Source organism: Protopterus annectens, chromosome 4.part1 (assembly GCF_019279795.1).
Source record: "Protopterus annectens isolate FY-2018-M chromosome 4.part1, PAN1.0, whole genome shotgun sequence".
NCBI lineage: Eukaryota > Metazoa > Chordata > Ceratodontiformes > Protopteridae > Protopterus > Protopterus annectens.
In genome coordinates this window covers 550,300,294-550,315,796 of record NC_056734.1, presented here as the reverse complement: position 1 = coordinate 550,315,796, position 15,503 = coordinate 550,300,294, and the positions used below count along the sequence as shown (strand labels likewise).

The 15,503-nt window shown below is 39.3% G+C and overlaps 1 protein-coding gene across 1 annotated transcript in view; it reads right to left on the bottom strand.

Moving 5' to 3' along the window:
• LOC122801248 overlaps positions 1-12,182 on the bottom strand; it is a 158,116-nt gene extending 145,934 nt beyond the window's left edge. The window contains exons 1-2 of the mRNA XM_044070801.1: positions 11,888-12,182; positions 1,133-1,357 (exon numbers count right to left, since the gene is read on the bottom strand). Coding sequence (XP_043926736.1) covers positions 1,133-1,357; positions 11,888-12,182 — 520 coding nt within the window. The remainder of the gene's footprint in view (positions 1-1,132; positions 1,358-11,887) is intronic.
• Between the last annotated feature and the right edge of the window lie 3,321 nt (positions 12,183-15,503).

The following is a 15,503-nucleotide window of genomic DNA, read 5'->3' as shown; positions in this document are numbered from 1 at the left end:
TGTGGCAGTGCAGGCAGACTCTGAGCTAGAACTTCAGCAAAGGATAGGAGAATGGAATGCAAATCTGAAGGCACATGGGATGAAACTAATCACAGATAAGATGGCAGCAATTGCAGCAAATTGGGGAAATCAGAAGCTGAAAATAGAGATAGAAGGAAGACAGTGGAACAGGTAAACACCTTCAAGTATCTAGGAAGAGTAGTTGAGGAGAAAGGTAGTCTGAATGAAGAGGTCAAAGCTAGAATCAGAGGAGGTGCAGCCATCTGGCACAGAGTATCATGTATAGTCTATGACAGAAGAATGCCAAAGAAGCTGAAAAGTAAGGTGCACAAGACAGTGGTGTGACCAGTACTACTGCATGGTACAGAAACCTGAGCAGTAAAGGCAGAACAGTTGAAGAAGCTAGAGGTGATGGAAACGAAGTGCCTGAGAAAGGTGGTAGGATGCACACTGTGGGACAAATGAAGAAATAAGGACATAACAGCTGAAGCCAAAGTAGCTCCAATTGCAGAAAAGGTCAAAAAGTCTAGATTACGGTGGTTTGGGTACAAGTGCAGAAAAGCAGAAGACAATCTAGTGAGGAAGATTTGGGACAGATAGGAAGAAGATAAGAGGAAGCGAGGATGTCCAGCAAAGAGGTTGATGGATTGTGTGAAAGAAGATCTGTGACAGTCAGCCATGAGTGTTGAAGAAGGCAGGAGTGTGGCATTGGGCCTGATGATGATGATGATGATGAAAATGTAAATGGAAAGACTAGACCAACTGAGTTAAGAAATTATTAGGTTACAATCCATCCATCCAGGTGGTGTCACAAAGTCTGGAAACTACAGCAGAGTCCTCTATCTGGTTCTGAAAAGGCAACTCATGCAAAGTATTGTTAGTTTCGTTTAACTGCTGCAAAAATAAAGCTTGAAGAGGATATGTCCTGCCACCATATCTGCAAAACTATCTCTCTTAATTACAAAGAAATCATCATTTCTATGTGTGGCACATTTAACCATAGCAACTTTCCTTGGTAATAATAAGGCATCTAATAAAACATTATCAAAACCAGCATTTTTAATAACAGTTCCTACTGAACTCAAATAACCTCATTCTTTAAAAGTATCACAAAATCATAAACTCCACAAACCTGTGAAAATGGTTACTGATGGATCTTTGTCAGTCTTACAGGCATCAGTAATAGGTACAAGTTCATCTACTTGAACAGACACATTTCCATTTAATTGTCCAGTTAACAAAATTCTGTCTTGTGCACAAACTGAAAAGGCTGCTAGTTCAACATTGTCTCTCTTAACGCAGGAGCCATCCACAAAAATATTTAGATCTGGATTCTGCAAAAGAACGTATTTTAAATCTAACTTAGAAGGAAAAAAAGTGTTAATCAACTACAAAGTTGTGAGGTTCTTCTTTCACTGTAGAGATTAAAGAAGCAGGGTTTAGTGGTAGACATCAGACAATATGTAAAAACAATTCATATTTAGACAATTGTGCTGCAGATAAGTATTGCATTTTAGTCTTTAACAATGCATCTATGGAATGCAGAACTGTCACACGTCTCGTGCCTGAGAGTTAGAGTAGGTGCCATTTCCTCTAAGTGCACTGTTGAGGTGATTGCCCTAAGGCAGTGAGGAGAGACCTGCTGCTACAGGATGGATTAAGATTCCCAATGGAATAAGCAGCATGTCTATAACCATCATTCCTACTTTGTGCCAATAGTCCTAATACTACTTTATTCCTTTCACTATAGAACAAGAAAAAACTTTTACAATGGTCTGGTAACCCAAGCACAGGAGGGTTTAAGAGTAATGTTTTTAATAGTACAAAAGCTTACTTATGACAGGCCTGCCAAAGTAGATTTTCACGGGTACCTTTCTTTAGTAATTCTAATAAAGGTTTTACAACTTCTGCATAATTAGAAATTCATTATCAACCATAACCTATTACACATATTGCATGGTGCAGTTTGTATCACAGGAATGGGTGAAGGCAAAATCTGTCTAGCACCTTCTGAAAGAAAATGTCCCAAGTATTGAACCTGTGATTTGTATAACTGCAATTTGTGTTTATTAACCTAAAATCCTAACTTTGCTAAGTTAGAAGGAAAATAGTATCCTACTTGTAGTCATCTAGGGATTTTGCAGCTAAAGGCAAATCTACATATTGAATTAGAATAGGACTAAAAGGAAATTTAGTCATTTCTCTGCAGAAAAGGGTGGGTGATTCTACATATCTCTGCAGAAATCTACTCCAGGTGTACCACAGATGGAACGTTACGGTGAGTACATTAACTTCTTTATCTGATGTTGTCAATCTTCATTTATCCTTGACCTATGGGACTGAGTCCCCAGCTACCTTATATCTTGGGAGGCATTATGGAAGGATATTCCTGAGCACCATAGAACCAAATGATGCTCTTCCCCTGGAGACCATATCCACTTTGTAACAAGTAATAAAGGTATGTGGAGAAGCCACATCGCGGCTGCATATATGTCATCCATGGAAGCCTTGGAATGAAAAACAGCAGATGTGGCTATAGCTCTTGTGGAGTGTGCTCTAATTGGGGTTGCCAATTTGAGGTTTTTCCTGTTGTAGACAAAGGTAATGCATTCTCTTAACCATTTAGATGATGTAACTTTACAAACTGATTTACCCATGGAAGGACCTGAAAAGGAAAGAAATAACTGGTCCAACTTTCTGAAATATTTAGTTTTGTCGAGTTAAAAACGTAATTGTCTGTGGACATCCAATAGATGTAAGCAGTATTTTCCATTGCTGATAAAATTAGGGAAGAACACTGGCAATTCAATGGATTGATTAATGTTAGTCTCAGAAACAACCTTTGGAAGAAAGGATGGATTGGTTCTCAGTGATACCCTGTCTTTATGAAAAATCAAATATGGAGGTTTTGAAGATAACACATGAATCTCTAAAATCCTCCTAGCAGATGTAATAGCTATTAAGAAAATGGTCTTCCATGAAAGGAATTTCAAATCACAGGTAGCCACTGGCTCAAAGGGGGATTGGACCAAGGATTGTAAAACAATAGTAATATCCCAGGGGACAAGAGGCTTTAACCTTAATGTTTCCTTTAGAAAAGCCTTGCACAGCCTATGTGCAATTAAACAATGCCCTTCAAAATCGTTATGGAAATTAGAAATACCAGCAAGATGAACTCTGATGGTAGAAGAAGAAGCTCCTTGTTTGAACAATGTAGACAAAAATTGCAAAACCTCATCAACTGGTGCCAAGAAAGGACCAGGTTCATTATTGAGTGCCCATAAGGAAAATCTTTTCCATTTGCTGAGGTAGAGTCTCCTTGTGGAAGGTTTATGGGAAGCTAGCAAAAAGTTTCAAACTGGGGAAGATAAGTTATTCCACCTGGAAATCAATGGAACTAGAGCAACCAAGCTCTAAGCTCGAGTTGTTTAAGGCTGGGATGAACTAGTCACTGAGGATGGGACAGGAGATCTGGATCTGGTCCAGAGTCATGGACGTTGATGTAAATAAGGCCAAAGAAAGGGGAACCAGACATGTCAAGGCCAAACTGGGGCAATACGAATAATTTTGCTCTTCAACGTTATGGCCTTCTTCAAGAAGAGGGGTATTAAAGGAATGGGGGAAAGGTGTAGAGTAGTCCTGAGGGCCAATCATGAAGAACAGCATCTCTCAGGGACTCCCCCTAAGGGGGGATTACAGCAAAGTAACTGCTGCACTTGTTGTTCTTGGCAGATGCAAACAGGTCACAGCAAGGCTGGCACCAGTGACGGAAAATCTCCTTTGCCACTCTGGAATTGAGACCACTCGTGAGGCAAGAGAATACATCTGTTCAATTTGTCCGTGATCACATTTGAGCTCCCCGGGATGTGCAATGCTACCAGAAAGTGGTTTGAAGAGATCACCCATTGCCACATTCTGAGGGCTTCTCAACAAAAGGGGTAAGAATTGGTTCCGTCTTGCTTGTTGATGTATCAGACTACTGACATGTTGTCTGACTGAATTGCAATTGTTCCTAGAGGAAGGACTGTCTGAAAGGCTTAGAACACTAAGAGCACTGCCCTCAGTTCCATAACATTGATATGCAGATTGGCCTGTACTGGAGACCAGGTGCCTTGGACAGTCCTTCCCTGGAAATGCCCCCCCACTCCATCTGGGAGGCATCCACCAAGATAAATCCTTCTTGCAACGACTGGTAATTTGGGTGAGGTGAGACAGAGGATGAGTGAGAATAGACCATTGATAGGATTCTCATGTGGAACCTTGCTAGTGGTACTAAAGTAATGGCCACTGCCATAGATCCCAAAAACTTCTATAACTAGTGAAGCGGGAACATTGTCATTGGAGAGAATAATGTATACCTGTGGTCTTATTTTCTGTGAATAGGAAGGGAGGCTATGCAAGAGGTCACAGACAGGCTCCTATGAATTCCAATTGTTGGGCTGGGCTTAGCTGAGATTTGGCAAGATTCACCATTACACCTAGACAAAGGCAAATGCTTAGGGTGAAATCTCATGACTGTTTGAGTAGATGCCTGGTAGGGGCGGTGAGAAGCCAGTCGTCCAAATATGGAAACAATCAGAATCCTTGCAGTCTCAGGTGAGCTGCTACTGCTGCCATACATCTGGTGAACACCTGGGGGCTGTGGTGAGACAGAAGGCCGGAGCTCGGAACTGATAACTACTGGCTCCCAGATGGAAGGGAGGAACCTCCTGGAGTGTTTGTCCATTTTTATGTGGTAGTATGCATCCTGGAGGTCTACAGAGCACATCCAATTGTCTTTCCCTAAGAAGGAAAGAATGGAATGAACTGTGACCATCTGGAATTTTGTCTGTTGAACATACTTGTCCAGAACACTGAGATCCAAAATTGGTCTCCAGTCCCATTCTTTTTTGGCACCAAAAAGAACCTTGAGTAGAATCAGGTTCCTATCTGATCTGGCGGAACTTCTTGGATGACTCTTTTTTTCTTATAGCTTTTGAATTTCCAGAGCTGCCCGATCCCTCTGATTGTGTGGAACATCTGGGATCTTTCTTCCTAGTTTTGGGGTAAGGTCAAATGGAATATAGCATCCTCTGTTAACTATCCTTACTACCCAAGCATCTCTGGTTATCTTTTGCCAGACTAGTGGGTGCAAGAACAGTCTTCCCCCGACTGCCTCCAGAGGCAAGCAATCAGGCCTACTTTCAGAAGCACTGGTAGGGTTTCCCTGAGAAGGAATCTCTGGAACCCTTATTTTGCAGGCCACCTCTGCCGCATGGTCGATGTCTTCCATTATAGCTCCCCCTCTGCCTCGGAGGGAGTTATTACCAAGTGCATCCTGGAAAGGTCCTTGGATCTTCTTGAACCACATCTTCCCACTTCTCTGGGTCCTGGAATAGGAATGTTGGAGAGTGGAAAAACATACACCCATGGCAGAAAGGGTTTTTCCATCCATTTTACACCTGGCTAATGTATCTTTCACTTTGGGGTCAAAAAGGGAAGATCCATCAAATGGAGCATTGAGGAACAAAGACTTGAATGGCTCCACAAACTCACACATGCACATCCAGGCATGCCTCCTTATGACTACGCCTGAACCTGCTGACCTAGTCATCCCTTCAGCTGCATGTACAATAAGCCTCATGGACAAGTTACAAATAGACTCCAGTGTAGCAAGCTGGGAGGCTACCTTATCTTGTACCTCATCAGACACAGCTCCTGTGAGGGTATCTGAGAGCTCCTTGATCAGATTCCTCTGAAGTCTAGTGAAATGTGCCATGAAATTCAACAACTGCAAGGCAAAGGTCAAAGAAGCACAGACCCACGTCCCAAATATGTCTGTTGCCCTAGACTCCCGGTTAGGGGGATGAAGAGTGGAACTTTCTTCTGGTAGTTCTTTCTTGGTGACTGCCACAACCATCATGGCATCCACTACTAAACCATTGGCCCAGTATTGATGGTCCTCTGGAGCTGAAAGGATTTTACCTGGTCTCCTGGGGATTGGTTCTATGGAGTCAGGGGCCTTCTATGCCAGCTGGGCAATCAGTTTAATAAGATCGCCAGCCAGCAGGGGCAACCAAGAGGTAGATGAAAGGCCACCGAAAGCTTGAAGGTACACATACTCCTCTGAGGATGGGTCCTGGGACTTCCAGCCACCTTTCTGTTTTAATATTTCAAGAATGTCTCCAAAGGAGACTTCTTCTGGGTGTGACCTGGGGGAACCCTCCCCATCATAGAAGTCTGTGTCTTCTTTGAAGGATTCCTCCAGAGAATCAAGGTGTTTCCTCTTACACTACCTTGTCTGAGGCACCTCCTCAGTGGGAGCTTTTGTGGATGAATCGGAAGAGCTGGGGCCCTGTACTGGGATGACATGCTGCTCAGTGTCCTGACATGGAGGATGGTAAAAACTTTAGACCCGAGGGGGTTCTGGGAAAATGCTCCAGTGGGGAAGAGACCCACTGGGAGCTTGCAGAGATCAAGGTCCTCTCCATAACTTGAAAGCCAGGTTCCCCCCAAAGAGGGATGGGAGCCCAGAACCGGGAAAGACAACCATGGAACCATGGTCTCACCCCACTCCGGAAAACCGCCATCAAGGTTGAAGCCGAGGAAGAGCCCACAAATGGCATCATGGAACTACAATCCCAGGGACCATTGGTGCCAAGAAACTGAGGAACTCAGGGCAGATACTGGGGCTGAAGACATGAGAGCTGTCAGTACCAGAATAGCCAGAGTCGGGGAAATCAGAGCCGAGGTCTCTAAAGCTGCAGTAGTCAGAGGAGGAATGTGTGGTGGAGTCCTTGGAGAAAAGAGCCCATCTCCTGAAGGGAGTGAAGCCTGGGAAGACATGGAAAGACCCCTCACCACAAAGAGGTGATCCACCAACCTCAAGATGTCGACTTCCATCAGATTCCTAGAGGAATGCACCAAAAAGGCTAAAGGAGATTCTGGCCTCTCCAAAAAGGGACTTGACAGTTGCCCCACAAAAGCGTCTACCAAAGGAGAATACCTAGTTCTAGGAACTGAAAGAAACCATGATTCCTGGGCTATATGTGCCAGGGAAGGAACTGGTTCCAAAAAAAACATTGGCACTGTAACCGGTACCAACGATGGGGAGGTGACATCAAAGGTCGGTGCCGAGGTGGACAGTACCAAAACTTGAGGTCCCAAAGCAGTGACTGCTATGGGAACTGAGGGAGACTGTTCTGTAAGTTTTCTGGTATCCACCTTCTGTTCCGCTGAAGCTGTGGGAGCCGAAGGTTTCGATTTCTTATGAGCTGGAGCCAAAGGGGTCGCTGGCACCGAGAGACTTCTCTTTTTAGTATGCTCAGTTTTTGAAGAAAAAGAAGAGGATGATGAAGTAGAAGACATTTCTGATTTAGCACTTTTAGGTAGACTGGACAAGCCCTCTTAAAAGGGCATTTTTATTAAACCTTTTAGAAAAAGTTTATTTTTCCTCGCTACCAGGGTCCGATGGCTAAAAGCCTGAAAAATATCACACTGTTGTTCTAAGTGTGCCGGGCCTAAGCAATAAAGAGAAGAAGCATGACCATCTGAATTTGGCATTTTTTCTGCCACAACCAGAACACTGTTTGTAACCAGTCATTCCCTTGTTCTTATCTGCCATGTTGAATGGTAAAAAGATCAATGGCACAAACACTCACATTCACACACACACACACACACACACACACACACACACACAGAAAAAAAGAGAGAGAAAGGATACCAATGATGGTAAGCCAAAAGCTACCAGAGGTAGAAGAAAGGGATAGCACTACCAACAATGGTAGGACAGATAACACACGAAAACAAGGAAGAAACGGATAGTACACTCACTCAAATAAATGGTAAATATTGAGAGAGAGAGAGAGAGACTACTAGAAAAGGATACAAGTAAGCTAACAGGGTAGGAGAAAAATGGGGCTTTAGAAAATCTGAAATAGCATTGTAAGAAACAATAAATTTTACTTAGCGCAAGAAGAGTTCTTCTGATGCATCTTTACAAGAAGAGCAGCAAACGAGATTTGAGATAATTTGCAGAGAGGCATTCTGGGTTAGAACTTGGCTCAGGAGTTTTTGGTTTACGTGAGCTGTTGTTACAGCTGAGCCAGGTCTGAGACTCAGAACTAAATTCCCATAGGTCAAGGATAAATGAAGATTGACATCATAAAATTTTTTGGTTTTGTGGCAAATGATCGGCAAATCCTTGAGGATGGAGGTCAGAAAATATTGACAAGCATTTGAGTTTTAGACTTCATATCCTTCAGAAAATTCATGCTAATGGACAACCTTCTAAGTTTATAAAAGCAATATTTAAAAATTGTCCCTATTTTTGGGCCTTTGTCCTCCCATTATTTATTGCTTTGTCCAGATTTCTTAGTCTAAGAGGTTGAGAGGTATGATAGGCATAGAAAAGAAAGCAGACAAAATATCTGTCACTGAAAAGGTTGTGGTGTCTAATGGAATAGAACTCAGTATTGTTGCAGGTTTAGGGACTACCAGAAATGTTAAAACTGCAACTCCATTCATTGCTTGAAAATCTTCTGCAAATCTATATGCATTTTTCTTTGGTTTCTTAACTGGTAAAATGGGAATAACTGAAATACCATCCTTGTAGAAAATGCACCCAGGAAAAAAAGAATAAAAATCCAGTAATTTATTAGTATTAAGCACTTTCATCTCCTGTAAGAGGCTTCATCAGAATACAACTTCCTACTAAAAAAGAACCATTTAACTACTTTTAATGAATGATATCATAACTGAAACTCATTAATTCCAAAAAGTTTTATACATAACATTAAAAAAAAATGTCATAAAATTTTGAATACATTCGAAACCCCACTAAATTTCATATATTAGACATATAAATTCTACTTGCTAAAAGTAATATAATATAAATTCACATACATAAATAAATGTCATGTTAAATATATGTATATATATATATATATATATATATATATATATATATATATATATATGTATTGCTAAAACCTATTAGCTCTTTCCAACAACATGGGAGCAATGGAAACAGTCTTATTCAGACCGGGTGGAAACATTGCAGCTAACGTAAGCTGCCACTGAATTTCTCTTTTCTTTAATAAATTCTTAAAATCCCCACCCCTAGGGTTCATTTTGACAATGTCCAATATTCCAAACACAAATTTCACAAAACCTATACAAATGAGGGAATGCTTATACAGAGCAGTAGATAATTTATGATTTTTTATATCATTGTTATGCTCATACACTCTGTTTGCTGGCATACGTTTTGTTTTTTCCACATAATAGTGAGTACATGACACACATACTGCCAAGTAAACTAATCCAGTGGTATTACAATTTCCCTTCTTAAATGTAATTTTACTTTTCAAGTTATTGTTCAAAACCATACTACTCTGCCTGCTAATGTATAAGCATTGTGCACACATCCCACATGGTCTAGTGCCTAAACCCACCACATCAGTCCTATATATTTTCATTTCAAAAAGTTTTTTCAGATTTAGACCCATCCTATTAATGAACATTGGTTTCTCTCCCACTTTATTGAAAATATCCCTGTTAGTTCTAAAATATTCCAGTTAGATTCCATCACTTTCTTTATACTACTAGTATTCCAATTATACTGCAATACACAAGTTTTTCAACCTTTTTGGTCTGAAGACCTTCACTGGAATAGTTCACACTTGTAGTGAAACCCACCCCCAGGAGTGCCCTTTCTGTATATTTTGACCTAAAATCATCAATTCCTTTTGAAATATAAGTATCCAAGTAATTTATACCTTTGGTATCATACTGATATGTAAAATCCAAAAAATCCGTACTAGAGTTCAAGTACTGAATAAACCTGGGAATTTCAGACTCACTACCCTCCCAGGATAAACCCCAAAATTCCCAAGAATCCTTTACTAAGTGGGGGGTCTTGTCTGAGATTCCCAGGTTTATTCAGTACTTGAACTCTAGTATGGATTTTTTGGATTTTACATATCAGTACTCGGATACTTATATTTCGAAAGGAATTGATGCTTTTAGGTAAAAAATATATAGAAAAGGCACTTTTTGCGATGCATATTTGCATTTTCAAAGTAACCACCCCATGGGACAAAAGAGAAGTATTGTTAAGGCTCAGGCTATCAGAGTGGCCCATATGAATTCACATTTGGAGGATTTGGGCCCTGAACTAGAAAAGGTTTCCAGCATGTTTCAAGATAGGGGATACCCCAAATATTTAGTAGAAGAAATTTTGAATTAAGTATATGTGAAATGGAGTATTTTTTATAAACCACTCCTGGGGGTGGGATTCACTACAAGTGTGAACCATTCCAGGGATTGTCTTCAGACTAAAACGATTGAAAAACTTGTGTATTGCAGTATAATTGGAATACCAATAGTATAAAGAAAGTGATGGAATCTAACTTGAATATTTTTAGAACTAACAGGGAAATTTTCAATAAAGTGGGAGAGAAACCAATGTTCATTAATAGGATGGGTCTAAACCAGAATAAACTTTTTGAAATGAAAAGAGATAGGATTGATGTGGTGGTTTTAGGCACTAGACCATGTGGAATGTGTGCACAATGCCCACACATTAGCAAGCAGAGTAGTATGGTTTTGAACAATAACTTGAAAAGTAAAATTACATTTAAGAAGGGAAATTGTAATACCACTGGATTAGTTTACTTGGCAGTATGTGTGTCATGTACTCACTATTATGTGGAAAAAACAAAATGTATGCTAAAAAACAGAGTGTATGAGCGTAACAGTGATATAAAAAATCATAAATTATCTAGTGCTCTGTATAAGCATTCCCTCACTTGTACAGGTTTTGTGAAATTTGTGTTTGGAATACTGGACATTCTCAAAATGAACCCTGGGGGGGATTGGAATAATTTATTAAAGAAAAGAGAAACTCAGTGGCAGCTTAAGTTAGCTGCAATGTTTCAACCTGGTCTGAATGAGACTGTTTCCATTGCTACCATGTTGTTGGAAAGAGCTAATAGATTTTAGCAATATATATATATATATATATATATATATATATATATATATATATATATATAATTTTAAACATGACATATTTATTTATGTATGTGAATTTATATTACTTTTAGTAGGTAGAATTTATATGTCTGATATGCGAATTTTAGTGAGGATTTTGAATGTATTCAAAATTCTATGACATGGTTTCTTTAATGTTATGTATAAAACTTTTTGGAATTAATGAAGTTCAATTATGCTATCATTAATTGAAAATAATTAAATGGTTCTTTTTTAGTAGGAAGTTGTATTCTGATGAAGTCTCTTAAAGGAGATGAAAGCACTTAATACTAATAAATTACCGGATTTTTATTCTTTTTTTCTTGAGTGCATTTTTTACAAGGATGGTATTTCAGTTATTTTAGTCACATTTGTGTGGTAAAATAGGAATGTTAAAGGGACTTTGAGTTGGGACAATGATACCTTGTATAAGGCAGAAATAATAGGTTCAATTCCTTTTTCTGCTTCTACCGACAAAAGATGCTGAACTACCATAGGCAGGCTCTCACAGGGTTTCAATGTTATACACAAGTTCTGTCTTTTAAAAGCCCTTCCTCATTTTCAAGGTTAATCCACAACTGTGGAGTGAATTTTTTTAATTACTCCAAGACAGCATTTTCTACATCTCATTCTGATGTTAGAATAGCAACGAGGGCATCTTCATCTCTACAGATGTTACTTAAGTATAACCCTAAATGTTCCCTGGGAATATATGGAAATACACCATATGATGTACAATAAACGGTACATCTTAATTTACATAATAAACCTCTACCTAACATATTAAAGGGGGCAGAATTACATACAATAAAAGTATGTTGTTCTTTTAGCGGATCAGTTTGAATGGGAACAGGTTGTTTCTCCCACATACAGAATTGTTTGAGACGTGGAAGACGTTCAGCATTTGCTGAAGTAATTGTAGATCCAGCAGCTCCTGTATCAATGAGAAATGGTATAGATGAATTTTGCACTGTAATATCAACAGGACTATCCTGGTCAATTGGTACCAAGGGAAGTAACTGTGGTTTCCGCTCATAGCTGTCCCAGTTTTTTTTGTTTTTTGTTTTTTGCCACACTGGTGTCTGACAAGCAAAGTTCCATATAGGATTTCTTTCAGCATGCTGTGGTGCTTGAATATTTGGCAAATTTGTCTGATGTAGAGACATTGGGCACTCTTTTCTTCAATGTCTTGACTGACCACAATTAAAACAAGTGCTTAAATATGATGCACATTGTGGTCATTGTGGTGGGACATGGGGATAACTTTGTTGATATTGTCCTGAGGGGGTTGAGTTTGGAAAAATTGGAATCTACCTCTTCCCCCCACTATCTCTTCTTCCCATTCCCATCCCTTTGAGTCGGTATCAAACTGTTGGAGATATCAATTTTTTTCTTTTTTTCCTTTAGTATATTGTCATATATGCTTATTGTTCTTGATTCACAGCTTCATGAATGTCCAAACTTGGCTGATTTAAACAAACATTTTTGAATTTGTTCTTGCATGGGAGGTAACAAGCCCTATACAAAAGTTGCTAACAACCTATTGGCTGCCACACTTTCTGTAGATTCTGGATGTGCAGAAAAGGCTTCAAATGCAGCTATAACGTGCTGCAAATATGTATCAAAAGATTCATTTTCCTTTGCACAACAGCTTTGATTCTTACCCATTTAAGAGTTGGGGGGGGGGGGGCATACTGTGGTAATGAGTTACTCCTAGCAGCAAAAAATCCATCACCTGTGTGTTTTGGGATGTTATCACCTATTTTTGATTTTTCCCATATTTTTCTGAAAATGACAAGGGGTGTAGAGAATCTTAATACTGTTCTCAAGTCTTCAATAGTTGGATTTTGTAATTGTACATATCCTTCTAAAATATGTGCATATTTAGCTGAATGTGTTCAATTAGGAGGGAAAGAATCTACAATGGTTTGAAAATCCACCACTGCCCATGGGCATATTACCTTGGTGGTAGGTTCAGCCAAGATATCTCTATTTGCTGCTGAATTCAGTACTTCTTGCAATGGATGCATCTGTGTGCAGAAGGTATATCAAAATCAGAAGAATCAGAATCTGTTTCTTCTCTGTATTTTGTTTGGCAGGGAGTGTCCAATGATATTCCTCCCCTCTATGACAATCAGAAACAGAGTACTGATTTGAAAAATATTTTTTACTGTTAGCTTTTGGCAAAGAACTCTTATTAGGGAATCTTTTTAATTTTCCCACATGTTTAGAATCAGATCTGTGTTTATTTTTGTGAAAAAAGAAGTTATATACTCACCATAGTGTTCCATCTGAGTAGTTATACTTCATTTTCTGCAACCTGTGGGTCTTCAGATCCATATCAGATCCGAGCCGGCAACATTTTTACAAGCATCTGCTCCAAGCTCCAAGCTCCTCCCCTTACCCATAATCCCTCACATCTCCTACCTTCCCTCAGATCAAATTTGCCACTAATCAAACTATTAGCAACTCAATAACACTAACCGAGAACAGGTTCGAGGGAAGGAGGGTTGGACGGTTGCAGAAAATAAAGTATAGCTAATCAGATGGAATGTTATGGTGATCAAGAAGTTGTTGAAGGCTAAGGAATAGAGGTTGGATTTGTATAACCAAAGGAAACAGCTAGAATTCCTGATCATGTGGAATACTTGTATATAGTGAAGCCACATCAAGAGTACAGAGCAACCAGTGAGATTCTAATTGCGAATCATTGATTATATTAAGAATTCGGTGGTATCCTTAATGCGAGACCTAATAAGCGGCAATAAAGGTTTCAAATAATGAGTCAAAAAAGCTGACAATGGTTCCGTTAAAGAACCTCTACCTGAAACTATAGGTCTCCCAGGAGGATGTAATGGATCTTTATGTATCTTCGGTAACATGTATAAATACTGAGAACTAGGCTCTTCTACCTTAAGTTGCAAGCCTACCTGTGTAGTAATGATACCTTGTTGCACCGATAAATCCAAAAAATCATCAATTTCTCTCTTAAAAGATAGAGTAGGATCCACATTTAATACCATGTAAAAACTAGAATCTGCTAACTGTCGCAAAGCTTCCTGATTATATAGTGAAGTGAAAATAGACACATGTTTGTTCATGGGGGGAACAAAATTAGATTTCCTAAACCTAAAATCAAATGATCTTTGAGTGTTTTCCTGATCTGCAAAAAAGATTTTTAGGTTAAGAATTCTACAAAATTCATCAACATCTTGTAATAACTGAGTTTCTGAAACCAATGATGAAGGTACAAAAGAAAGTCCTTTATTCAATAGTTTGGTATGTACAGAAGAGAGTTCAAAGGAGGAAATATTATGTATATTATCAATTACGTCACCATTTGTTGTAACAGGGATTGTAAGGTTAGGTTGCCGGAATCTGTTCCTATGTTTCTTACCACCCCGCCTCCTACCCCTAACTCTAAAGGGGGGGCTGTTTCCTTTTCGCTGCTGGGGACACCTGGCGTAAAGAGCCCTCCCCATCCATTACAGAGGAGGCCTCCTCCTCTGAAGTAGTATCAGACATGTGTCTATTTTCAGAGAGTGTATAATGAAAGAGCTACATTTTTCCAATTTATATGGGCCCACTGAAAATAATTTAACAGCAGCTGAAAGGCAAGCTTTGGTTGAGCTTGGTAGTAATCACAATATAGTTATAACTATGGCGGATAAAGGAGGAGCAGTTGTGATTTTGGATCATTCACTATATAATCAGGAAGCTTTGCGACAGTTAGCAGATTCTAGTTTTTACATGGTATTAAATGTGGATCCTACTCTATCTTTTAAGAGAGAAATTGATGATTTTTTGGATTTATCGGTGCAACAAGGTATCATTACTACACAGGTAGGCTTGCAACTTAAGGTAGAAGAGCCTAGTTCTCAGTATTTATACATGTTACCGAAGATACATAAAGATCCATTACATCCTCCTGGGAGACCTATAGTTTCAGGTAGAGGTTCTTTAACGGAACCATTGTCAGCTTTTTTGACTCATTATTTGAAACCTTTATTGCCGCTTATTAGGTCTCGCATTAAGGATACCACCGAATTCCTTAATATAATCAATGATTCGCAATTAGAATCTCACTGGTTGCTCTGTACTCTTGATGTGGCTTCACTATATACAAGTATTCCACATGATCAGGGAATTCTAGCTGTTTCCTTTTGGTTATACAAATCCAACCTCTATTCCTTAGCCTTCAACAACTTCTTGATCAAGCTTACTGAACTTGTACTACGGAAGAATATCTTTTATTATGCAGGCAAGGCCTATTGGCAGATTAAGCAGGGGCTGCGATGGGTGCTTCTTTTGCACCCATCTATGCAGATTTGTTCATGGGTATTATGAGGCTAGGTATATATATGATGACCAACATAACAAATTTCTACAACATCTGGATATCTGGCGTAGATATCTAGACGATTGCTGGATGGTGTGGCATGGAAATAAGCAAAGTTTAATACAGTTTGTGGATTATTTGAACAACA